This window comes from Phaenicophaeus curvirostris, chromosome 20 (assembly GCF_032191515.1).
Source record: "Phaenicophaeus curvirostris isolate KB17595 chromosome 20, BPBGC_Pcur_1.0, whole genome shotgun sequence".
NCBI classification, from domain to species: domain Eukaryota; kingdom Metazoa; phylum Chordata; class Aves; order Cuculiformes; family Cuculidae; genus Phaenicophaeus; species Phaenicophaeus curvirostris.
Window position 1 is genome coordinate 12,632,566 of NC_091411.1, and position 26,931 is coordinate 12,659,496.

At 50.5% G+C, this 26,931-nt stretch overlaps 2 protein-coding genes across 4 annotated transcripts in view; both read left to right on the top strand.

The window, feature by feature from the left end:
* Positions 1–4,338, top strand: part of PBX3 (PBX homeobox 3) — a 105,771-nt gene extending 101,433 nt beyond the window's left edge. For both annotated transcript variants that reach the window (XM_069873482.1, XM_069873483.1), the window contains one exon: positions 2,109–4,338. In XM_069873482.1, the coding sequence (XP_069729583.1) occupies positions 2,109–2,201 (93 nt within the window). In that variant the 3' untranslated portion in view covers positions 2,202–4,338. The remainder of the gene's footprint in view (positions 1–2,108) is intronic.
* The window catches only part of MVB12B (multivesicular body subunit 12B), a 237,385-nt gene continuing 210,481 nt past the window's right edge, over positions 28–26,931 (top strand). For both annotated transcript variants that reach the window (XM_069873484.1, XM_069873485.1), the window contains exon 1: positions 28–112. In XM_069873484.1, the coding sequence (XP_069729585.1) occupies positions 43–112 (70 nt within the window). In that variant the 5' untranslated portion in view covers positions 28–42. The remainder of the gene's footprint in view (positions 113–26,931) is intronic.

Sequence of the window (26,931 nt, forward strand, 5' to 3'; positions counted from 1 at the left end):
GTTTCTTTGAGAGGTGACATTGATTTCTTTTCCACCATATTCATGGACTTCAAAATCTGCCCTGTCCCAGGGCTGCCCCCGTGTTCCACAAACGCTGTGGATCGGGGTGCGGGTGCTGAGCAGCTTCTGGAACCTGAGGAGGGGGTGGGTGCGGGAAAACAGGGTGAAGTGCTGCAGCCACAGGGAGTGGGAGGCTTTTCCACCCTTTTGGGGTTTCTACTGCCATGAGAGTAAATATTAATGATTTAAAATGTGATTGAAGATGTTCAATTGTAAAGGGAAAAAAGTACCATTAAATACTCAAATCTTTTACATTTGAAATGTCAAATCTTTCTTTTTGGGTTTATAAATAACTCATAATAACCCACAACAAACCATATAAAAAGCCTTTTAGTTGCATTTCTCCTTTTTCATTTAAGTGTTTTGAAATGCTTCAGAGAATTTGCGATATCCTTATCAACATGATAAAATATGAAACTGTGATTGCCTGCAGCATTTTACAGACATGAATTCCATCTTCACTGATGAGGCCTGATAAGGCGCTGTTGTATAATACAGTGCATAATCTCAAACCACCAGAGTAAGGATTAATTTATTTGAAAAAAAGAATGCTTGCTGACAACCTCTCCTCCAGCTGCCAAGCTGAGTAAAAATATTGTACATTTGTTGTTTATAAATTTGGATAAAAGAGGAATGATGTTTACTTCAGATGGAATATCTTTAGACTCATATCTGCACAAGAGTTTTTCTTTCTCTAAGTAGATTCTCATATCTTTAAAAAATAAGAAACTGGCGGCGCCTCTGCATTCAGCACAGGGTTTTGTGCGTTTCCAGCCTGCATCCGAGCCGTCGGGTTTTCTAAAGCGGGTGGTGAGGTTGCAGCCACGATGTGATTGCGGGCTGGTAGTGCCATTAATTTTACTTAAGAGTAGCCAAACGCAAACCTTTGCCTTGGCCAGGATACGAGCTCCTCCGTTTGCTGTTTTCTCATCTGCAAAGGAGGTAATTACAGAGGCTTCTTTCTCCTCTTGTTGGAGCCACAGAGCGTTTTCCTCTATTGCGATAGATGAACGATTCCTTAATGCAGAGTCTCCCCGGGCTGGGTGTGGGGTTGGGGGGCGATGGCCGCGAGGTCCAGCACGACGCCATCGGCCCCGGCTCCCGGGTGAGCGCGGTGGTGCCGAGCTGGCCGCACTGTTCTGGCAGCGCAGCGCGTGGCACCCGCATTAGCATAGCGTAACCTTTCCCTGCCGGGGAGCATCCCTGCCAAGGCCGGGGGCTCCGGCAGCGCGGCCGGGCGGCTCTCGCGGGCGCTGCGGAGAGGCCTCCCCGTCACTTCCACTCAGCGTCCCCAGCGCACGAGCCCCGCGCCTCCCTCTTCTTGACTGACATAAAAATATGTAGCGACAAGCTGTCTGCCACAGCAGAAATGTGATCAGACATTGATTTCGGCAATTGCCTCCATCGGCCCAGACATACGGCAAATTTGTTCCTGAGCACGGCTCTTGCCGTTGCAGGTCTGGGCGGTGAGGGCCGGCGGCGTGCGGAGACACGGAGCGGCGTCCGGGATAGGGCCGTGTTTAGAGATAATTGGAAAACCGATCCGAACGGCCCCTTTCTGCCTCGCAGCCCGGCGTTGGTGTGCGGCAGATCGCAGTCGCGGGGACCTGAGCTGGCCGCGTGCAGCAGCTCTGCCAAGTGGAGAAAAGCAGTTCCAAACTTTGGAAAGTGAGGGCAGACGAGGGGGTTAGACACAGACTCGTGTTCTCAGCGGGGAAAGCTGAAGCGTAGGCTTCAGGGGTGCTCTTTGTTTGAGCGTGGATGGTCTTTGCAGACATCTCGAGTCCGGCGTGCAGCTCACACCCAGCTGAGCGGCTCCTGGCTCCTCGTGGCCCTTGTGCTGGAGGCTCGGCCTTAGCGCGGAGCCGGACGGCAGCGTCCCTCCCACAACACCCACTGCTTTTCCTTTCACAAGTTCTGCAGCCAGAAGGAGTGTAGGAAAATCTCCTTTCCAGAGCGTCTCCTCGCAGACCCCAGTCTGGTGCTTTCGGTGTGTGGTGTAATTAGTATGGCTAATGGTATCAATTGAATTGTTTTTCCCGTTTCAGGCTAATGGAGGCTGGCAGGACGCAACTACTCCATCTTCTGTGACTTCCCCTACAGAAGGGCCGGGAAGTGTGCACTCTGATACCTCTAACTAATCTCCTAGCTACACTTTTTCCCTGAGCTGAGATGCCTTGATTAGCGCATTCAGAGTCGCAGGAGAAAAAGGAAAGAGTTTTTTGTAGCCAACCACCTACAGCTTTACTGTAAAACCTTGTCTTATTAGAAAACTTGGTAAATCTGTTTTTTAAAGGTATCATAATCATTTGTATTTATACTTAAAACACACAATGTTAAAAAGCACTTTATCCAATTAGGCCAAGATTTAGCATTGTTTATAGCCCTGTAACTATTTTATCATAATTTATTATCAGCAGTTTTAACGATGTTGGTCTCACAGTTGCCAATGACTTGGCCTTAAGGGTAAAAGTACAGGACAAGCTTAACCTCAATAGCAAGAGCAGACACAAAGAAACACCTCACCTAAACTTAACTTTGTGCATATTTCCATGGAAAGTCGACGTGAGTTGCAGACTTTGATTGTGTTTAATCTTTTCATATCTCTTATAGAGTGGGAATAAAAAGCGCTGTTGGGTTATTTCGGTTAACAATGGTTGTGTTTAAGAATCCTTATTCGTCACATTTTTGTTGTGATCTGTTGTCTTACAAATGAGATTGGAAACCAGGAGCATCTTTTCTTGCTAAAACTGCCCGGACCCCGAGTCTCCTCCCTGTATTCACACCGGACACAGGCTGTTCTTGGGAGGTGAAGACACTTGCTGCTGATCTCTGGGAAAGCCAAGACCCGGGGTTTTACAGTACGAGCGAGGTGCTGCACACGCCTGCCAGGATTTGTTACCTCTTCTTGGCAGCAAACCACAAACAAAGGAAAAAAAGCAAAGGAAAAAGCACCATCACACGGAGTGTTGTACATAGTGTAGCAAAAGAGTATTTATACATCTCACCAATCAAACACAGCTTTATTACCTCATGCGAACTCATACGAACCAATAGACTTTCAACATGTTCTGTAGCTTAGAGTGCTCACTTACTACCTCTGAACGATACTCACGCTGTAGTTTGTCTCTTTCTTATCTTTTTGCATCTTGTAATTAACTCTTTGTTTCCCCATGAGCTGTAATGTACATTGTAATCTTTTAAAAGAATCAGGGTTGCGTCGGCAACTTCTAAAGAGGCGAAGTGGAGACATGGGGGTCCTAGGTTAAACACAGAACAGTGAAACTGTTGTAAATACTGAGAAGCATTTTGAATGTTCTTCATCTTGTTACTAATTCACGCAAACCCCAACGACTAATTGTGATGCATACAGACTTCAGTATTCAGTACTGTACATTCCCTGTGTAACAGGGGCCCTTTCTTCTCTCTTTTGTATTGTATGCGATTCTGAAACTGATTGAGTCATGAAAATAATTTGTGGCAGTGATTCTAATGTATTAAACCGTTTCGTGTTACTTTCTAACTGGATTACACCCTGGATTGAGAAGTCTTCCTCGTGGTAGTTCTATGTAGTTTCAAACATGAATAAACTTTTTGCTTTCATGATCAAACGTGGACGTAATTTCTTCCCACTCAGTTGAAATCGGACCCAGGAGAGGAGGAGGCTGCCACAAGGGCATGAAGCAGGAGCTGAGCTTTTCTTTAAATGCTGGTAGCTCCCTGGTGCTCTCTTGCCTGGAGAAGACTGGAAATCGTGGGAGAGGTGCGCCCCGGCAGGGAGCAGGAGTGGGAGCTTCCCACTGCCCCAGCCAGCCCCTGCCTCTGCCTCCACCCCGCTCTGCTCAGAGCGAAAACCCAAGTGGAGGTGAAGGAAGGGGTCAGTCCTTCAGATGAGCTTAAAAATCATCATCATATTCACTCTTAGTTACCATCTTTATTTAACATTAACTTTGGGACCACAGCCTGGGCTAGCTAGAGTATAATATGATTATAAAAATATTTTTCTTTATTAAGAAAACTTTTTTTGGAAGGACGTATATCTATAAATGCTAATTTTACATCTTTTTAATAAAGTAAAGGTCAATAACAGGTAATGGCCTATTTACCATATCTCAAGGAAATCGACTCACAGGAAATCAGATTAACGTTAATCACTTGCAGCAAATGGTCTTTGATAAATACAACTACTGCCCGGATGGGTCAGTGCACGAGGCAGGAGGAGCAGAGCGCTCGCCGCTGCCGGCCCCGCTGCGCTGGAGCCCAGGCTGGGCTGCGCTCGGAGCCGCCTGCCCGCAGGGTCCCATTCCAGTCTGTTGTTCAGGCCTTTAGGTGGTGTCGTGGTGGCTCTGTGATTATTTGCATGATTCGATTAGCTTGTGGCTCAGCTTCTCTTACCACAATTCTTGTATCACGGTATTTGGTGAAACACCTTTGTTTGGCCACTCTCTTTCCCCTCTGCATCCCTTGTGCCCCAGCCACTGCTGCTGCTTTTGTTTCTGGAGCAGACACAACTTCTCCATCAGCTTTAGAACTGAAAATTACTTCTTTCACAGCAGGTGATGCTTTTACATAAATAGCTCAATACCTAGCTGTGCGTTGCAAAGCCTTCGTTGTCAGTTAACGAAAGTCGGGGCAGATGGGGACCATGGACTTCCGAAGACGTCTGTGTGTGGAGGACAAAGCGCTGATTTGCATTCGCTGATGGAGCTCCCCAAGTCCACGCGCCCGCTGTTCGTGCTGCAGCTCCATGGAAGCAGTATTTTAAATGTGAAGTGTGTCAGTGGAGGCGTAGGCACCGTAATGAACACGCAGACGTCCCTCATCTTGATCACATCTCTGCTGGCCACAGGCAAGGACCTGTCACACGCAGAGGAGGTTCATAGGGAGGCCATCAACAACCTTTGGGCCGCACTCGCGTGCCCGCGCCCGCTGGGCATCATTAGCGTCCTGCTTTACAGCATTAAGGCTTTGGGTCCCTTTGAATTACAAGTGCAATTTGGCCTTGCCTTACATCGGAGAACAGCCACGTGGCTGCATGGCAAATAATAAACATCTTATCCTTGAGGCCTGATCACACATCAGAAGGGTTTACTGCAAGCACCAGTGTTAGGATCGTGCTGCCGATGTGATTGCATTTCACCCAGTAGCTGCACCCGAAGGACAGAGACTCATGCAGGAACAGTGACTCTCGCAAAGATCCCTCCTCCGCACCCCCTGTACGAGGCCGTGGCCCTGCAGCCATGGGGAGCGCTGCTGCGGCACCGTGTGCCCTCCCCAGGGTGGGGAGGAGACCCTCCGCACTCCCGCTCACCTGGTGGTTCAATTCTGAGTGCCTGGCCCAGGCTGGAGCTGTTGCCGCATTGAGCATCACTGTGCCCAGAGCCACCAACGTGCCGTCATGGCAGAGGAGCAAAGCCTCGCCAGCCCCCTGCCCCGTGGCTCCCACCGGCCCTGAAGGTGCCAGCCCAGAGCCCCCACGCCAAGCACAAGGGGAAAAGCCGGGGATGTGCCCCGGGATCACCGTCTCCTGTGTCCGGCACCGTCCCGATGAAGGCGCCTGCTGCTGCCATCGCTGCGCTGAGCATCACCCGGCTGCGAGGGTGTCTGGAGGAGAGATTCGCGGTGCTGCCCTGCGCACGGCACAGCCACTCCGGGGACCGGCCCCAGCTCCATCCGAGCTGCCGGCCAGGGTCTGCGGAACAGCCACTGCACCGGCTGGAGCAGGAGCAGTAGTGGGAAGCCCCATGGCCAGGGAGAAACAGCACCTGGCTCCCCAGCAAACTTACCCAGTCAGCAACTCGCAGAGCTGTGGGAGCAACCTGTGAAGAAAAGCAAAGCTTTGTTTGACAAAAGTGAAGTAGGCGATGATCTCCTCTCCCTGGCATCCAGACACTGAGCTCCTGACCCCGTGTATCTGGCCTTGGATGCAATGAGGGATCCGCAGCCCAGGAATGGAAGAGTCAGGCAGTGCTTCTGGTGATGCAAGCTTGGTGTTATATGTGTGAGGCTGAACGGCGCAGGGTTATCCTGTAGTGATGAGTTCTGCAAAGACCACACACAAGTCCAGTGTAAGATGCTGATGCCAGTATCTATGCCATGTATTTCCGATGTGGTAAAAATAACTCTGAGTAACTGAAGATGTTTCCAGTTTCTGTTAATAAAATACATCTTTTTAAAGAATGAAATTCTTCAAAGATTGGCAAATTTTATTTTATTTCATTAGCTTTAATGTCACTGCCATATGGACTGTGAAGAAAAGTGAACCATTAGATGAGAGGGACTGAGTTATCAGTGTGACACAGAAAGCACTGATACAATTGTTAAGGGTAAGCTCTGGGAGTGATTTATTGTGTGCATTGTATTAGCCACAGAGGAGTTATGATACGGTCTCCATTCCTGTATCATATTAGGATTTTATTAGTCTAATATGACACGGTAATATAATATATGATTAGAATTCCAGTTATCCTTCCCTTGATGGTGGAGAGCAGGAGAAGGTCTGCGTGCCACAGCCCTGAAGCTCCTGGTGCCATCCTCGTGCATGTGGCTCCTTGGAGGGCAGCGAAACAGCGTCTGAGTCAGGGGGTGAAGCCCTGGGCTGTGTCAGGTGGGGCTGTGGATGGTCCTGGTGCCAGGGAGCTCGGCAGTGGACGCTGCGTGGCTCGGATGGCAAGCTCGGACACAGCCCCGGGACCGCTCTCCCCTGCCCACGGGAGAGGCTGGAGGAGGGCACCAAATGCCCTGGCTGGGAGATGAAGCCAGGGACCGAGCTGCCAGCGTAGCTCAGCCTCTGGCTGCAGGACACGCGGGCACGACACACTAATTGCTGTGCCTTGTCACAGCATCCCTCGCCCCCTCATCCCTCCCTGCGTGATCCTGCCCACTGAAAACTCTGCTTTCCCAACACATCCTGAAGACAAACTTTTCTTCAAAGTTCCCCCAGTGTCCCCCATCCGTGTGTCGCCAAATCCCCCGTTTCGCTGCGAGCGGGCTCTGAGCAAACGCCGTTTGTAGCCGCGTTCTTGCCTGCAGCAGCAGCAGCAGGAAGGAGAAGTTCAAGCATTTCAGAGTGCTCCTAGGTGATAAATCCCAAAATCTATATCAAAGCGCATTTGATCATCTCCCTGTCATTGACATAATAAAAAGGATTAATTTATTGGAGACTGCCAAAATTCTCACGTGGCAACAAATTTCAGAAACTTGTTTACACAGGCTAATTAAAACCAATTAGTTTCATTCATATCTGTGGCTACTAACATGGGTGTGTGTGGTGGGTGCATGCGTGGCACGTGTGGCCATGCCCTGTGTGAGCCCCGGGGCGCATGGTGGCTCCCACGGGGTGATGGGGACCCCAGGGATCACACCTCCGGGCAGGGGGGAAGGGGCCTTCCTCCCCCTCCTCCTCCTCCTTCCACCACCCTAACACGCTCGGCTCTCCAAGGATGGTGCCCGTGAGAATGAGGATGCCTGGAGGAGCTCGGGGTTCCCCCCTTGCTATGGCTCTAGGGTCGGGCACCGGAGAGCGAGCGGGGCTGTGGGGAGAGGCACAACATCACCTATTGGCACCGTCTGTGAGGAGAATGAAAGGCCGTGGGTTTGGGTTGGTGGTTTTTTTTTTTTTGTGGTAAAATTTAGCATAAAAAGCACGCATCATTAAATATGGAAATCCAGAATTTTATTAGCAATCTGCTACATCTGAACTGACGCCAATTAAACAAAAAAGATATCATTTATAAAAAGGCAGAGTTCAAGTTGTATTAAATATGAAATGCAATTTTCTGCTGGGTGTGATTTATTACTGGTGGTACATTGTTCAAAGAAGCATGTTATATTTCAATAGAGAAATACTGTTTATTCATTAATATTTTAAAACTTGCTTATTGCTGTGTATGACTCTCCTGCAGAATGAAACTTATGATTTAAAACATGAATTAATAAACACATTTGAAAGTGTTAGACAATATCATAACCACTCATTTTTCATTTTACAGAGAGCATATTAAACTTTTATAATTCCATGTGTACTATTATTTCCCAAATAAAGGTATGGCCTCTAAATTACTAATTTCAGGTAAAGATGAGAGAAAGCAATAACGTATGTTGGGGATCCGTCACTCTGTCGTGCTAATCTGGGCTCGGGACTCCTTGTGTTCCATTATTCATGGACGAGGCTCCCGGCTGCTCCCGCGGCGGACGGCGAGGGTGCCAGGTACGCCAGCGCTGCAGGAATGCATCGCGCTCCTAATGCAAGGAAACATTTGATGGAGGCTGACATCCTAAATGAGGCCGAAAATATTCTATACAAAACGTGATAAAGCAGTAATGATCCCCGATGCCCCAGGTTATCTCAGTTATTACCTGCGCCCACCACGTGAATCAGCGGCATTACAGGGGCCAGACCCGTACGTGGATCCCTCTGAACTCATTAGTCCTGAGCTCTTCATGCAGACGCCCCTCTCGGTAGCTTGATTTAAACCAACCTTTTCTGTATCTTAAACCCCCTCCACCGCAGCCTCTCTGTATTACCATAACAATAACCACTATTTCAATTTTAAGAACTCATTTTTCCTCAAATAGAAAGTGCCAATCAATTTAAAGAGCAGAAGATGCTCGTTGGAGGAACAGGCAAGGAGCGTGCTCCGGGTGTCTCGCCCTCCTGCTCCCAGCCTGCTTTTCCACGTGGACACCTCCTTGCTGGCCACGGTGCCTTGACTCTGCGGCAGAGGGGATTTACCTTCTAGCCTGGAATCGCACGGGCATGGGGTGGGAACAATTGGAGTGGCTGGAGAGCTGAGACTGGGAAGTTCCCCCAGCTGCTGGTGCTGGCATGCCGGCAGCGGTGAATGGTGTGGGACCGACGGCAAAGCCCTGTGGCAGCACTGGCTGTACCGGGGGGTCCCCAGGGACCTTCAGCTTTGCCCGCTCCAGTGGCTCCAGCCAAGGATCTGGGGATTTGCAAGGTATCCAGACCGTGTGTTGGTGGCGGAGGGAGTGCGGGGGCCTGATCGCTGGCGGTGTGGAGGAGCCACAGTGGCCCTCACACCTGACAGTTAATGTAAATTAACTCTTCCCTTCTTCCTTGGCCAAAGTGAACCCGCAAACCTTATTACTACAAGCTAGTCAATTAATTAAAGTTCAGTGCTTAATCAAGTTCCAGTGGTCATACACGGGGCATAGGGACTTCTGTCTCCCGAGCACCGTGCTCAGAGAAGCACAACGAGAAGCACACGGCCCGGGCAGCGGGGATGAGCCGGCTGCGTGCCGTGCCTGGCACCCCGCTGCCCGGTTCCTCCCCAGGCAAACCACCCCCTTATCCTCGTGGGCGCCAAGGTGCTGTGTGTGCCAGGCTCTCCCGGCTGTGCCGGGGCATCCAGCAGGCTCACTGCAAACTCTGGCTCTGTGGCTTTGCCCTGCTGAGTCCAGTGCCCGCCGTGCGTGCAGGGAGGAGCCGCTGCCCGGCACCAGGAGGGGCAGTGGGTGGGGAGCAGCAGTGCCAGCCCCGAGAGCCCCTCGCCACCCCAGCTCCTCGCCAGAGCAGGGCATGCAGGAGGGATCCCTTGGAAACCTGTTTTCCCTCCACCACGGTTTGGCAGACAAAGAGCCGCAATAAAACTGGCTCCTGGCCCAATGAAATGTCTGCGGGATGGGAGGGCTGAGCTCTGCAGGGCACAAGCGTGGAGAGGACAGGACGGTTGGCACAGGCTGCCCGGGGCAGGGAAAGGAGGGGATCCAGCATTGGTACCGCAGGCTCCTCGCAGCAAAATGCCTTTCACACAGGCTTGCCCGTGTGGTTTAGTAACTCTCAAGACCATTCATAACTGGGAAGGAGATGCTGTCCAGTGCACCCGGGCAGCAGATTCAATTAGGTTTCTCTCTCCCCAGAACATGGCACGAGAAGCAATCTCTCTTTTTTCAAGAATGTAATAACTGACTGCAATGGAAATGCGTCAAAGAGACTCGGGGAACAGGATCCCTGCCTTAAATCTTGAAAAGCAGTCAAGAAAAATATGTTGTTTACCTGAATTTGTTTTCCATAAGGCCTCCCGGTGGATTAATAAACTAACCTTTCGTCTGTGAACACCTGGTCCTACACTGCCATCAATAATGCACGCGTCACCCGCCGCATTAATAGATGCTTAGTGGGAGAGGCAAATTGCAGAAACCTAAACGAAAGTTACCAGAAAGACCACACTCATGACTAAGAGGTCACCCAGGGACTGTCCTGCCCATGGCTTGTCCGGCTCCAGAAACAAGAGAGCTGGAATCATCTCCCTCAGCCCAACCCCATAGCTGTGCTGCAGTGCCCACTGCCACACACACACGTTCTAAAGGGCTGAAAGGACATCTGAGCTGCAAAATATATCTGTAACAAATAATTAAGGCTGGCTAATATTTCTTTACAAGCCTTTCCATCCTTTTTTTGCAGCTTGTAGTTCATTTGTGAAACATTGAACTGCTGGGGTTGGTGATGAACAAGGACAGTGGAAATAAAGCTTCAGGTTCAGCTGTTGTTAAATGGTGGGAAAACTCAATGCAGGAGCGCTCCGGGGACTGGGTGAGCTTGTAGTGGAGAAAAGAACCTGTTTCTGTGCTGGCTGAAGTCTCAGCAGCAGGCAGCTGTGCTGAGCCCCGGGCTGGCAGATGGAGGCCAAAGCTCCTGCTCCTGCCATCGTTCCTTACCAGCCTCTGGGGTGCCAACACTGGGCACAGGCGTTGAGCTGCCCCCATGTGTCCCTGTGGTGGCCTGGACGCCGCCTCTCGCCCCGTGTTCCAGTTGCGGTCCCAGCCGTAGGGGGGCTGTCCCTGGGACCACGGCCACGGGCAAGGGGCGACGCAGAGCGAGTAGCCCCAAGAGCCCCCTGGGCTGCAGCGCGATCCCCTGAGGGAGTCGGGGCTCCAGCCTGGCATCCCCTAATTGATTGATAGGCTCGGGCCGTTGGCGCTTAAACAGATAATTCAATTTATAAAATCCTATTAAATGGTGAAAGATTTTTTGATTGTTGAATTGTTTCCTATGTTATGCAAGTCATTTTGGTCCGTCTCACTTGGAAATCCGCTTCCCATTTGCAGGAGGGCTGGTGATGGAGTTGTTCCTCATTGCCGGGCGATGCTCACATGCTCCGAGCACGAGGCCTGGGCAGCGACGGCGACGAGGATGCCCAGGGGTGACGCATCCCAGCACCCGCGGTGTCCCTGTGCCCCACGGTGTCCGGGTGCCCCGTGGTGTCCCAGCGCGTGGGACGGTCCCTGTGGCTGCACGGCCGCTCTCGTCTCAGCACGGGCAGGGTCTCCAGCACCCAAACCGCCTGCTCTCTCCATGCCGGAGCAGAACCACGACGCCCGTGGGGGCCTCGCCACCTTGGGTCCCCCCAGATGTTGGGCGAGGGCGCAGAAGGTCCTGGGCTGCCCTGTAGCAGCTGAACTTTCTTCTCTCTGTTCAGCGTGTGCTCTTTGTTTCCATCCACCACCCCCACACTGATGCAAACTCCCTTCCTCGGTTTGTTTCCATAGAAATCCTCAGCTGTAAATCCTTAAGTAACTTTTTTTATTTATAGTGTGCTATTAATGTCCTTTCAAGCCGAGGACTCCAGGAAATGAAATAATAGAAAAGGCACCACTTTGAAATGCATCCAGGCATTTATTGTTAGTAAGTGAAAAAGTAACATGAGCATTTAAAGAAAATATTGGCAGATAAATTGGGTTTTAAAGAAAATATAATTGGATATTATTTCAGCTTCATTCAGTTAGATATTTATTGTTTTATTGACTTATTTTCTTTTATTTATAATAAGAAGCTTAAGCTTAAATTTAATTTTGTTGATACAAATATAAGTTTTCATAAAAAAATTGGCATTTAAAAATGTTATCTAAGAGATTCCTTCTTTGATAAAAGTGTGCAGCTTTTGCAAGCGTTTGTTTTAAATATTTCCAATCTCGGTAAATACGAAGCGGTGTATGTAATCATTATTATCATAACAATTAGCATTATTCTAATTAATGGGCAGGGCTAATGGCAATGCATCCACGTGGAAAATCAGTGCTTTCTGCACATTTGAGTTCTTCCCGCAGTTTTTGCTGAGATCCACAGAATACGAGCTTCTTAGGAAAATCCCGATCCCGAGCAGTGGCTGCCGAGTCTCAGTCCCTTTTGGGTGAAGATGAAGCCTTTCCCTGTGCTGGGGCTGGAGGTCTCCTCCTTTTCCCATCAGCCAGGCAGAGGGAATTGCCAGCGCGGCCGGGGGCAGCTGCTTGGCACTAATCCTCACGGAGAGGGTCAGCCTGCAGGAGGTGTCACCAGGTGACGATGCCGCTGCAGCTCCCCTGCCACCCGCAATCCCGAGCTGCAGAGCCTCCCAGCTCTGCCTGAGCCGTGGCAGCACGTGCCGCCGGTGCCAGGCTGGCTGGATACGCCGCGTGCCCTCTCCCCGGGTGCCCCTCGCCCAGCGCCCAAGCACCGCGGCCTGTCCCGTGGCAGCTCTTCTGCGCAGCAAACTCAGCTGTTTCCGTGGCAACGGGTTTTCCAAACTCTCCTCCAGTGACGAGCTGCCCTGGCCAGGCGCTGGCCTGCACCGAGGGGCTCGGGGGTGCCCTGCTCTGCTGCCCGGGACCCACCGTGGGGACACAGGCGCTGGCTGGAGCTGCTGCCCTGTGGGTGCTCCGCGTGTCAGGAGTCGCGGTTCTGCTGGGCGCCATGAGCCCTCTGTCCCCTGTGGGACGCAGCAGCCCGACACCCCAGGAGCAACAGGCTGTGTTTCTCCCAGCAGCTTCGAAGGCAGCACGGAGACCTTGAGCCCCTGCCCTCCCGATCCAGACACCCTGGCAGCACGGGGACCATTTCGCTTGGTCATTAGGACTGAAAACGCCCCGACCCGTCACAGGGATGCTGCCAAACGACATCCAGATGGTAACGGCTTCTGGATTCAAACCAGCACTCCAGAGGTGAAAGGCTGCGTGCTCCATTACCGACCCCCTGAGTCACCCAGTCCCCCTGAAATATGTCATGCACACTTCAAACCTTTCTGTTTTTATAGGCAGGTTTAACTGCTGCACATAACAGCTTATATCAACAACACGCGGAAAAAATGTCCTATGAAGAACAGGCCTGAAACGGTAAATATTTAACAGGTCCTTTCTATCCTTTCCTTATATGTATTAAAATAATTAGTTTAACAAAGAGGACTTTGTTCCCCTGTGTTTGAGCCACAACGGTGTCTGGCACAACAGTACAGCTGTAATTCAGTCCCGGGGTTTTGCTGGCATTTATACACGCTGCTTTGAGCTGCTCTCCCAGTTTATAGCGTCAGCAGAACATCTTGATTGAATTACAGCCTTGTATTCAGTTAGGAGCCATGTATTATTCTAGATGCAGTTGAGTTGTAGGTATCTGTCTTTGCTTATTTGGGTAGATAGACCCTCAGACAAATCAGGCAACCAGATGTGGGATGGGCACTCCCGGCGCTGGTCCCTGCGGCAGAGAGCCCCGACGCGCCTGCCTTGCCGCGGTGGGATGGTGGCGGCTCCCCCCCGGTGCAGGATGGTGGCAGTGAACTTGTGCCACGTTGCCCTGGCATCGCCCAGAGCCGTCCAGGCACGTGGGACTGGGGCGCTCAGTGGCACTACTGGGTTTCCTTTCCACCCACCGACGGTCTCAGCCTCCTCACTAAGTATCAGACAGCAGGCTCTGGGCTGAGCCCCTCGCCAGCCAGCTGAGGGCATTTATTTTCCTCCAGCCAGCCTGAGGTTCAGGTCCTTCTGAGCCAGGTGCCAGAGCTGCAGCAGAGCAGGCAAAGGGGTTTTGGTGCGTGACCCAGTGGTGGGGCCAGGCCGTGTCCCCACACAGCAGCACTCGCCTGCGGCAGAGCCGTGTGGGACTCACAGCCGGCACTGGGATCCGTCCTAGAGAGGAAGCAGCACCTTTAGTGCCTCCGGTGAACCCTCCAACCTCAACACATCATTTGATTCTGAGAGGCAAGAGGAAATCCTGTTCGGCCGCACTGTTGGCGTTGAAGTGCGCTGCTGGAGACTGCCTCGGAAAAATAGCATCAGTTCAGCTCTTAACTGAAACTAAGACTAGGCTCTGCAAAACAGGATGGGAGGGATGCAGTGTCGGAGAGGGGTCACAGGGCCCGTCGGTGGGAGCGAGAGCAGCAGCAGCCCCTGGGACACCATGGACCACACTGCCCGATGCACAAGTGGGTGACGGAGGGGACACAGCTCTGCCGAGCACCACGTACAGCACTGCACAGGCTGCAAGGGGCTCAGGGTGCTCACAAGCTAAAGGATGGTGCGTTTCCCTCCATGTCTGACATCCCACCTAACCTGCTGGCTGCTCTGAGCTGGGACTGCCTGGGGTGTACGTGCCTTGCTGCCCTTGAACACAGCATCTTTTGGAAGCGCTGTGGCTCCTCCCTTGAGAAAGGGAGCAGAAGGGCAGCGATGAGGCCGTGGGCTTCGCTGCCTTTGCGGGAGGGAAGCAGACGTGTGCAGGGAGCAGTGTGGCTCCCGTGCAAGGGAACACCCGAGGGCCACCAGGCATTGGTGCTCTCTCCTGCCTTTGTCCGCACCCACGCGTGCTCCCCAGGATGCGGCAGCAGCCCTCATCAGGCATTGTCGTAGGAATGCCCTTCCCCTAATTTGTCTTATTAATCAGAGACAGCACATTGATCAGTCATCGTGAGAGCTGGGATAATTGCAGACTCAAAATAGCACAGATTTAAATGTTTCAGATGATAATTTCTTGCCTTGGAAGTTCTTGTGCTAGCATCGCAGCAGGACCGGGTGGATGCCCAGCAAGCTGCTTCCTGGGAACGCCAAGCAGGAAGGAGAGGGATCTGTCAAGGGAGGCAAGACCACATTTCCAGCCAGGGTTTGGGCTCTAAACCCCCACATTCTGCAGGGACACATGTGGGATATGCGGGTGGTGGCACGACAGCCCTGAGCCCCAGGAGGAGACCTGCCAGCAGAGGCTCTTGGGGTTGCCCTGCTTGAGCAGATCCCTCCTGGCAGTGGCTCTGTGGGCTCCCAGCTCCCTTTATTTTCACCTCCACCACCACCAGCACGCGAGAGCCTCTGCCCTCGCCATGGGAGCCCACGTTAGCTCTGCCTCCGTAATGGGTTTCCCCTCTCATCTGCAGTGCCAACATTTCTAGTAGGATCTATATCTTTCAATAGGCAGTTTGTTTCATCACAGTAACATAATAATGTGCTGAGAAGAGCTCATAGTTGTGAATTAATGTTTAAAAGCTCTCACTTTTGGGTTGTTGAAATGAATGTTAATTTGACAAATGGCAGTCATTGGGATTGAGATGGCATTAACATGGAAATAAGAGTTAACCTCCAGCAGGGCAGATACAAGGTGAGATGAGCAGGCGCTGCAGAATCTGTTGTTTTTCACCTGAAGCTCATACTGTAAATACTGCCAGTGTCCTATCTATTTATAGAACTGTAATTTAAAGGCTAGTTCAGGAGAATCTGAATGACATCTCCTTAAGAGAAGCAATCGCAGGGTATCTTGGAATATGTCAGGCAGCTCTCTTGCTTTCTCTCTCAAAAATACTCATATGTCCACTAAATCAATTTGCCTTTCTCTTGTAACTGCATTTGCAGGGCCATTCTTTTCCATTTTCTGTCACTGTCATACGCTAATTCATGTCACTCTGCGGCGTGGGAGGGCCCAGCTGCCAGTTCCACCACGTCGGCACCGGCATGGCTCGTTTCGTCCCTCCTGGATGTGCAACAAGCTGCCGAGCTGGCGAGGGTCTGCAAGGTCTCGGACTGAGGTTCCCATGTCGGCACAAACGCTGGCCCCTGGGAGACTCCTCCCATAGATGCTGCTCTGCTCCTCTGGGTCAGGGAAATGAATCTCTGCAAGAGCTGTCCCTTTTGGCAGTGCACCTCCAGCTATATCCTATAAGGATTTCCACAAACTGTGTCATTTATTTACCCTGTTTCCCCTCTTTTTCCTCCAGTTCTCATTTAAGAGGAAGAAGCAGACATTTCAAACAGGAAAAGAAATGCAATGCCAACCCCCAGGTCTAGATCCACAAAATCTGGAACCAAAAGAATCTTGAACAACACTATTTCTCTGAGCAAATCTTCATTTTGGAATAAGCCATTTTTGTGGAAAACAGAATGCAAGAGCAAAAGTTTGGCCATTCTACAAATGAATTGCTGCACTCAAGTGGCACACAGTGACGTGCCTGAGCGCCCACTCTGGATCCCCGGCACGGCCGGTGTCAGAGCTGCTGAGCACTGGGCACCCTCCCCCCAAAGTTTTCCTTTCGAGTTTTGACACCAGGCTCTTCTCTCCTCTGTTTTTCCTTCTCTTTGGCCAGGAGATCTCATTCTCTGTGGCAGACGTCAGAGCCTCCTTCCGAGCCAGGGCTCGGACACGGTGCAGATGCTCCCACACTGCTGCCTGCAGCTGCCCCAGGATGTGCTGGGAAAGCAGGGTTCCCTGTCCCAGGGCTGCAGCACCAGCTCTGGCTCCAGAGCCTGTGGGGACGTATGGACAGGAGTCGATGCTGTCCCTTTCCACACGTGGGGTCCAGGGCTGCCCCTCTTTCCTTGACTCTCGAGAGCGGCACTGGCAGAAGGGAGCAATATCGTTGTGAGCAGTGGTAACAAGTCTGGGAGCTGCACCATGTAACCCTTCCCTCTGCAAAGAAGCTCCTGCGCTGGGGCAGGGGACACACCAGGGAAGGAGGTGCCCACTGCCCTGGGGAGACTTCGCTGCACCGAATTGCTGTGAGCACGTGGCATCCTCAGAGAAGGGGTTCCTACCAGCCCAGTGTGAGGCTCTGTCTCCAGAAACTGCCTGTCCCAAACCCTAGTGGTTGATGTTTCTGTTCGTTCATGTCCTAACACTTTAGCCTGCATTCATGTGTGTCTAGCGTTTCAAACCAAGACACTGCCAAAGCCCTACATCCTGGGAAGAATTAGAGCATAAAATCCAGGGGAAAAAATATTGAGCTTAGGGCACTGAAATTACCTCCACACAGAGATCTGATGGGACGTGTACCTGGGCCACTCCGATGGAAATGTGTTGGATTGCTGGGCAAGCTGACCCATTTCACCAGGGCTCCAATAAGGCACCGATGTGCTGACTGCCTTCCAGGAGGTGACATTTAATTTGTCCCTAAGCAAACAAGAAGAGAACTCTATATCCATTCTCTCCACCTCTGATTTTTGCAGCCATTCTTTTTTAAAAGTGGGGTGGAAAGGAGTCTGCAAACCAGACAATCTCAGCTCAAACCCAGCAGCTTTTATTTTTTGGCAAATTGTTTAATGTTTTGAAATGTTCCTTACATCCCCAGACATAAATATTCTGACTTGCAGCTGGGAAACTTCCTTCCAAGTTGTTTTGTTTGTCAGGTTCAAGTACAAATTTTCAGTTAAAAACCTTCTTTCCTTGACTCTTAATGGTTACTGGCCAACAAATGAAAAAGAGGAAAAGGGAGTGAATTACATGACCTGTCTCTTTTTGTTTATTAAGAACTTCTTTCCAGTGTCTGATTCTTACGGAAATATGGTTTCAATTTTCTCTTTGAATTGTGGATCAAGAAATGTTGCCAATACATATTTTTCTCTGTCAAAATTTCATTTAATCTGGAGTCTGCAGATGTCTTGAGAGCCATGTCTCCTCACTGGGTTATTACCGTGTGTGCCTGTTGTCATGTTAGTTTCCAACTGGAATCACGTTTGTTCCAGAAAGAGGCGCCGGTGCTGGCTCGTTAACGGGGTAGCAGAGGGGTGGGTGCTGGCCCTGGGCTGGGGGATGCCCTGCACCGCGCCTCCCCCTGCACCCACCGCTTGCCAGGATCTCGCTGCTGTGCTGGGTGCTTCAGAGCAAATCAGGTCCATGAGAAGGTGTCACACACTTTGCAGAGAATGAGCACCCTGCAGTGGCAGGAGGAGAGTCTTCCCAGCCTGGCCACGCTGCAGCACCACATACACAGCCCAAACACACAAATGGCATTGGTGGCTACAGCTGTGACCATTTATTCCCTCTGTTATAATGGCTCCTCTTACAGGATTACAGTTTCTCAAGATAGGACTCCGGACAAGCACTTCTCATCTCTCATCGTGAAATCGCACACTTTAGTTGTGGCTATTTCAGACTTTCAAAGGATTAACCTTTCCCATCTAATGAGAAGAAAAGGGAAGAAATGACTCACAGCCTCTCCCCTTCCCTGAAAAGAGCTTCTTCTGATGGAACTGGAATGCTGGAAGTAATCCAGAGGAATTCAGAAAATGAACCTGTCAGAAGAATATTTTAATAAACCCCCTTTTTCAGCCACAGCATCAACAACTCACACTCTCCCCTTGTCATGTGAAGGAAGCCCAAGCAGCCATCAGAGAACAAAGCCAGCGGAGGGGCTGGACCCCGTGGTGCTGCGCAGGTTTCCTGGGGAGTAGCTGTGCCTCTGCCTTTTTCCTTCGAGCACTTGGAGGTTACGACGCAAGACCTCGTGCTGCTAAACTGCACTGGGGCTTTGGCTATAGACCTGCACGAGGGCTTTGGCAGAGGCTGCACCAGGCGCTGGTGTGTGCGGAAGGTGTAGGATACAAGTGAACTTCCCCTGGAGCCGCTTTACAGGCGGGGGAACGGCGCTGGCTCAGTGCAGAAGCGGGTGTGACGCTGCTCCCTCGCCAGGGCTCTAGGTGTCGGCATGTGCAGTAGGGCCAAAGCAGGTCTAACTCCTCTTTGGTTTTGTATCCAGATGCGGGCTGTGGTGGGATCCCAGGCAGAGGATTCAGCAGCAACGGGTAACCACCCCAGCTTCCCAGCTGCCGTGTCAGCTCAAATGCCCACATCTCGCAAATGTTCTGGTAGTGCAGCTGCTCTGGGAAGCTGCTGGCGTTGCTCCACTAGCCACAGAGACCCTCAGCAAACCACCCGGGTGTCCTTGGCACAGAGGTTTACAAGAGTTGCTGTTCAGGGAGTGGCAGCCTGGCTGTGAGGGTGATCCTGCTGGTCCCAGGCAGCACCCGCACCTCACGGGGTTCGGTTGCCAGCTTCAGAGCTACCGTGAGTGATTAGGGTCTCGAAGACAGGTAGGTATCCAGGTGTGCTGTGAGGTGGGGCAAGAACATGGCTGATATATGGGAAGACTGCATTAAAGCTGCTCCTTTCATATTTCTTATTAGCTAATTTTCCGGCTGGTGCCTATCTGGACACACCATTGAGTGTCTTGGTCTTTGTACGGAGCCGTGTCTCATCTGGGAGATCAGTTGTGTATCTTTATCAGCTTGGAAATTCATTTCCTTGTGTCGAGGCTGCAAGGATGTGAACAGATAGACTGGGAGGCTGATGGCAGAGTCCACAGCAGAGCCTGGGCTGGATAGAAATGTCAGTCACTGTCAGAGGGAAGGACTCCCGCCCCGCTCTCCCACAGGAGGTGTCCTGGGGCAGCAGGAGCCGCTCGGCTAGAGCTGGTGTTGGCAGGGATGGCTGGGGCTGTGGCCAGGCTCCTGGCGGGAGACAGGTCACCGCAGCCCTAGGGAAGAGAGGGCAAGCATCCATCACCTGTCTGGCAGAGCGGCACATGGGGAGGCGTGGAGGGAAAGGCCACTCAGGGGTCAGCAAAAAGCACAGGCTGCAGGACTCCCCAGCTCCCAGCCTTGCCTTGCCCACCCCTGGACAGCCCTATGCCATAAATTAAATGGGAGCATCTTGAAGGAGGCTTTAATCAAAAGTTAGGAGTCGCAGCCAGCATGTCACAGTTCCTCATTAGATTGCCATTATAATGCCCTGTAATTGGAAAGACGTTAATATTGACAGTGTTGTGAAGAATGTCCTGCTTCTCCTTGCATGCGTGGATTTGATAGAGTTGAATAATGGAGCAGATATGACGGATTAGAAAAATTCCTCAGTTAAGGTCCCTAATTATAGAGTTTTACCTGCCCAATTAAGGTGGAGTACTTCAGGAAAAACTAGACGCTGACTCTCTCTAGGCACCCAAGTGCTCTGCGAAACACCAGCAACCACAGGAGCCCTGGCCCAGAAGATTACTGGAATTTTGTCCTACTTGAAATGTTGGTCTCCTGATTTCTCTGCAGTATGAAGCTAAAATTCACTCAGAGGCTCCTCGATAAGGTCTGGAGCTGCATAGCTAATTTACCCTGCCTGGATGTGGATTCCAGAAGCAGGAGTAATTTGAAACAGCCCCCACCACGCCCCTCAGCCCATGTTTCCTTTGTCCTTTTTAAAGAACTCCTAGTGATTATGGGAGGAAGAGCTGATGGCTTGGCTGGTGTGTTAGATGGAGGTGCAGGTGAAAGGTTTCAGCCACAGCCAGGAGAGGCAGCAGGGCCTTTGCATTGCTTCCCTGGACAAGAAATCATGATTTAAATGATGACTTTCTGTTTTTGGAAAAAGTTTTGCAAAATTTAGACATAAAAAGGCCAAACTTATTGGGAAGGGGAAGTATGAGAAGTCATGATGTTTGGCTGAAGAAGCAGACAACAGGGCTGGGTGGGATGTGGGGCACGGCAGCGAGGAGCCCCCTCCTGTGCTGGACACCTGTGGCTTCATAGATCCAATGCAAGTAACAATTTAGCTGCCTGCAACCTAAGGATGAATTGTGGCAGCTTTCCTTTGACCATATTAAAAAAATGGCAATGTGGTGACACCCACAGCATCTTCTCAGTGGCACCTGGACCGTGGAAGGGCAGGTACAGCAGCACAGAGCCTGGAAGCACTCCCCACTCCTGAAGAACTGCAGGCTTGCTACCATGGAGAAAATTCTAGTAGCCGAGTCTCCCTCTAAACCCTGCCTGTAGTGGTGGGACAATTTTGCCATAAATGAGGAAATAAATATTCTTCGTGAGCTCTGGAGTTTGTAACTGTTTAGGCAAGGTGTGCTTTCTTCTCTGGAGATAGTCCTGCAAAGCTGCTGAGGGATGGAGACGTGCCTGTGCTTTTTTCTTTGCCCCTGCCTCCCTTTCATCTGCTCTTGTGATGAATTGTAGGGAAAAACTACCCAAGCCCGTCTGTTTTGGCTTAGATCAGCTTTTCTTCTCATTATAATTTAAGTCTTTAAGGGTCTTCAGCAGGAGCCTGTAAAAGTCAGATCATTCATTCCTGTTGACGCCATGTGTTTCATGGCCATTCGGGCCGTGATTCATGCGCGGTGCCCGGGACGCGCCTCCTTTGTGCCGCGGCAGAACAATGCCTTTGTGCTGGCGCGCCCGCGCCGGCTCTGCCACGGGCAGCAGAGGGTTAACCAGAAAAATCTTGTAATAGCTGAAAACTATGGATTGAGCAAAATCTCCCTGTCAGCTCTCTGTGATTTTGCTGAGAGCACTTGGACATGCTGGCATTGGATTTACAAATTGAAAATCATTAATAATTCTAACCAGGCTGTGATAAATCTGAGATCAGTCTCGATGAACCTGGACACCATTTCATAAATCAAAAAGATTACTTAGGAATTTTTTAAAATCTGACGTCAAAATGTCATGGTTACTAATGGTTTTTGTAGATCTCTTACAGTGATATATCATTTATCTACGCTACATCTAAAATGTGACACCAGGGCAGAAATGTGATGTCTTTAATATCATGAATACATTTTATCCCATAATAAAGGTATTAACAACTTCTTGCTGTGACTTGTACTTGAAGTTCTGTGCCTGATTTAGTGCTATTGTTATCACATTAACTGTTTTCCCCCCAAATATGTGCAGGCAAACTGTTGCTTGTGTTGTGTGCGGAGGGGCTGCTGACCCGGAAGCAGCGGGGATTCCTCAGGCTGGGCTGTTCACCCCAGCTCCCCACATCCCTGCTCTCCCGGGGACCCAGGGCACCGCTGGCTCCTGCTGCGTGGGCACAGGGGATGTTTGGCAGGACCTGCTTGCACCACGATCTCTGGGACAAAGCTCATTTTGCTGCTGGGGCTGCAGGGTGGTGAGGGTGGGAGTTGATGGTTGGGTGCTTCCTATTGACCTTGGGCTGCTGGGGGCTCTGCCTCTCTTGCTGCCCCCGCCGGCTTCTTGAAGGGCAGCGCGGTTTGGAGAAGGGGCTCCAGTGGGTTTTACCAAGGAGGGGTCATCAGCACAGCTAACGCAGCATCCTGCTGTCTCCTTCCTGGGGTGTCAACATGGAGCTGTTTGGCAAGGAAAGGCAAGGATGGATCTGAACACCTCGTGGTGTTGTAAGATATGGGAGCACAACAGGACGTCATTCAGCACGTGGCCCAGGTTAGCATCAGTGCAACACAGTGATGAGAGAACACCAGAGCCAGAACAGAGCTAGCACGTAGGCTTGGCTCACAGCACCAAGTTTTGCTTTGTGTTGGTTCTTTCAGAATTTTTCCACTCCTTTTAAGCAGGCTGTTCTGAGAAAAGTTTACAAGACTTATGGAATAAAACCCCAGCAAATGACCTGCAGAAAATACCCTTCAAACCACTTCTTCTGATTATTGAAGCTAGTGCTGAAAAATATCACTGAAGATGCAGTTAAGGTCTAAAATAAGAGAAGAAGCTGCATCTATGTCACTCCTTTGGCTGTGGAATCAAGCACAAATGCTATTTTACACAGACTGGTTTAGACGACCAGATCTCCTCGGTGAAGCTCAGTTTCATGCTATAGGACAGCTTTGTATTTCATACCACACATTGTGTCAGCTCTGACTGCAGCATAAACAAAATCCTTGGGGTGGTGGAAAGTCTGCTGGAAGCAAGCAGCAGCCGAAATCCAGGTCCAAACTCACCCTGAGAACACACAAACCCTGGCACCTCACCAAACCATTAAAGCACCAACACTTAGTGTTAAAAGAAAGTCTAACAAACATTGTGGAAATGCTGCTCTCATTTTGGAAGCAGCTTTCTCTGCGCTTTCATTGCAAACAACGTGGCTGCACAGAGGATCGGCACCTTGGGCATCTGCACAGAATTAGGCAATGGCACAGCTGGTTTTGCTCAGCTCTGTGCACGTGCAGCTGTACCTGTACATGTGCATTCCCACGTCTCTCCTCTTCACACCTTGAACCCTCAGTGCTCGCTGGCATGGGAACACGCGCGGGCCATGGATGCCATAGCACAGAACAATGCAGCTTCCTACAAAGGATTTTTGTATTGTAAATGACTTTTGGAGACTCTGCTGCAAAATGTTACATTGCTCTGGCGCATTCTTTTTAAAAATGAACGGTTCAACTGTTAACATTTAACAGTCTCTTCCCCGTGACTCAGAAACATGCTGCAGGGGCACACAGCCTCCAACGCTCCAGGCGTAGCTGAAGAGCTATCAGAGCCTAACAGGTAGCTGAGGAATTTAAAGCAAAGCTTTATGGGGAGAGATTACATTCAGAGGTGAACAAATGGTGGTACTGAGTCTATGCAAAGCGAGTGACAAAATGTAAAAATCCTCCCCGCATTTTGAAGGAAAATATATCTTTCTTTCTGTGCGGTTCCCATGAAAAATAGGCTTTTTTATTTCCTTTTTTCATGCTAGGAAATTAATATTTGCCTTTAAAAAAGATTTGGTGGAGGTTTGCGTGAAGGTCATTAGCAATCTCGCTGGGGAATAAAGAAGGGAGTGATTGAAATCTGCATGGGTTTGTTACTCATTTGTGGCTTTGCTTTGCACGTAACATTTTTATTAAGAAAATAATACTTTGGGGCTGGTAATTGTGTTGCCAGCTGGGCTGGGGAGGGGAGAGGAAGAAAGCAGAGCACTGAAACCTACTATTTATGTCCCTGCTAGGTACAATTGCAGGCAGGTATATATATGGTAAATCTCCTTGAGCTGTCCCCAAAGTCACCCTGAAGTGCCGCAACTCTTCCCGGTGCTGAGCGCGTTCCCCAGGGCTGCGGCATCGTTGTGGGGCCAAGGCGATGGGCGCCACGTGGCACTGCCAGCCCTGCGGCACTGGGGCACAGCGAGGGGACAGCTGCAGGGGCCTCCATCCCCTGGAAGGGGACGAATCCCCCTGGGGCTCCTGGAAACCCAGGCACTTCCACATCGGCTTCTGTTTGTCAGGTAGTAAGGTCACCTCTTTCTATACCATTTAACCCCCAAACACCCGCGGTTAGGATTCGAGCCGTAGGACCCCAGTGCTACTTACAAGTCTTCTTAAAAATTAGCATAGCGCAGAGTAGATACAATCTGAAGTTGGCTTGTAAAATCTTTTGGAAGGATCATTAAGGGTATTTCATTATCTCCATATTGCCAAGGTCAGGCTGTCCATATTTCCTCTTTAGTGCTGCGATGGGAATATGCCGCGACTGTGGTATAATAGACCAGAAAATGTCCACACTGGGAATGATGGTAAATCAATAAAAACTCATCAATATAACTCCCACTATCCCAAGGTGCTGCAAACAGCCTCAAGTTTGTAATTTACTTACGTATCTTCACCTTTTTCCCAACATTTTTTACACCAACTTCTGAACTTTTTGTCTGTGTAAAATCTTTATGAGAGACAATATATATAAGGGATAAAATGCTTTATTGAAAAGATTATTGATTTTTTTGGCCAAGCTGCTTGTGCAGCAGCTCCACGCTGCTCTCCCAGCAGGGAGATCTAAATTTGAGCCGGGCCGAGGCAGCCAGGCGGGAGGCCGGCAGATGTGGGCACGGCAGCGCTGCGGGAGGGCTGGGGAGAGCATCTCCTGCCCGCCGCCCGCCTGGCACGCGGCAGCCAGGCTGAGAGGGGAAAACAAAGGTGTGCAAAACCAAAGACATGGTGCAAAAGCGTGGGCATGGAGAAGAGGTTCCTGAAGGCTAATCAGTAATATTACATTATGGCTGTGTACTGTGCTGTAGAAACACCTAAGCAATCCCAGACACGATTCAGTCCTGCCTCAGTGTGCTTCCTCCCAAATCCACACTGCCCACTCATCCAGACCAAGGGTGACTGCTCTTATCATGCACGTCCTGTGGTGGAAGTGGGGAGCAGCAGCTGACAAGCCTGTGCCTCAGAGATCAGAACAGTGCTTTGGCTCTTTAGAAGCCTCAATAAAACCTCGAGCAAATGGAAGCGAAGGGTTGCTTGCTCCTTTCTCCACAGCATCTTCCAGTTTTGATTCCATTTCTCATTCTTTCTAGTTATCTACTTTCCTCCCTGTCTTTTTACTACTCTCCACTTACTCTGGGAAAAAATACAACGTAAAAACATAAATACAGGCTGCCTTTTTTAGGATGACAAAGGAACATCATGCAGCAGATCCTGACACAGACAGTTAGACGATGGCTCCTGGTGCCTTCCCCGATGCTCGCAGGGCTGTGGTCCCTGCGGACAGAGGCACGAGGCTCACAGGGTGCCAGGTGTCTCAGCTGGACACAGGGAGGGCAGCAATATCACACACAATCCGTTCTGATTTTGAGAATGCCAAATCCTTTATTGTGAGCCACCCATTGAAATAAAACCAATCCCCTTTTATTAAAAGCCCAAAGACACAATTAGATCTTGCAGATTATGCAAATGATGTGTAGCCCTCTGACTGCTGGCAATTTGCCGCAGAGACCTTTGTGCTGCAGCATTTGGGAAGCCCTTTCTGAGCACCGGTTAGAGACCCTTACCCCCTTGCACAGCTCTGGAGCCCAAAGCCCTGATAAATATTCCACAAAATACGAACAGCCTATTTTCTCTTGCTACTCTGACCTTTTCCCCAAGATGTTAGAATGTATTTTTTTGCCAGCTACTGTATGCTTATCCCCAGGGGTCAGGGACCTACAGGGCTCTATTAACTGTCAGTGGGGTTTTTTTTCCTGATGTCTGAGTTTACCCATAGCTAAGCTAATGTACTGAAGAGAGTCTTGGCAGGGGCAATAGACATCGTGTCACTGAGGGCATAAAGGCCAAGGAGTGGATGGAAAAACCTGGTGGTGAAACTTAATCAGCAAGTAAAGACTTGAAGCCAGGCTGCATTTGATCAGAGGGGCCTCACAAACACCTTGTGGAAACAGAAGCGGTTGCTTTCCCTCTCCCCCTCTGCGCTTCGGCCCCCTTGCCCACAGCCGGCAGCCCAGGAGGGAGGCGGGTGCTGCTGCTGGTGCTCGCCCAGGGCTCAGCCGCGATGGCAGAGCTGTAGTGCCCAGAGCAGCACCCTTGCACAGAGCACTCGGCTCTCGGCTTTGGGGTTGTTTGCAGAGCTCAGGCACTCGTCTGGGGGATAAGTGCCTTCTTTCATTCTGTCCTCTATTTTCTCATTTTTGACTTTTATGGTTTTTCATTTACAAGTCTAATCAGAGAGAGGCAGCAGGATGGAATAGTGCAATCATTCAACATAGATTAACAATAGAGTCAATAGCCTACAAGTGTTTGCAGCATCCCCCAACACAAGCTCCTTCAGTACCAAGCCAGGAGAGACTCTAGAACACTAAGAGAGAAGGGAGCTGCAAACACAAAGATCTTGCTTGGAGACCTTAGCTAAGCACACCTACCTTCCAAATGGACCAGCATCTCCTCCAGGAGCTGCTTTCAGGCCAGACAGCAAAGGCAAGGAAACCATCTTATTTCATCTCTTGGAGATGAAATACCTTTAAATATGGCCACTGCTGAGGGCACAGCCCAGGCAAGCTGGCCTGAAGGCAGCTCATGGGGGGTGCCACTAACCCCGATGCACCCAGGTGGGGTCGGTGCATCGACAACAGACCCATGCTGCCGTGGTCTCACAGCACACGCTGCTGCTGCCAGCACAGCTTCCCAAGCTGGGTGTTTATCCATACAGGCAGTCCTGCATACGCCCTCATGACTGCTCTTCCCAGCTTTACAACACAACCTAGGTTTTAATCTTTAAACCCATGCTTCACTTTTTTTAGGAAAGAAATAATCTAGTTTAATTGTATGGGTAAGAACACACATCACTGTGTGAGTGTGTAAATCCCTGTCAGTAAAAGCCTGAAGAACTCACCCAGGTGAGGTG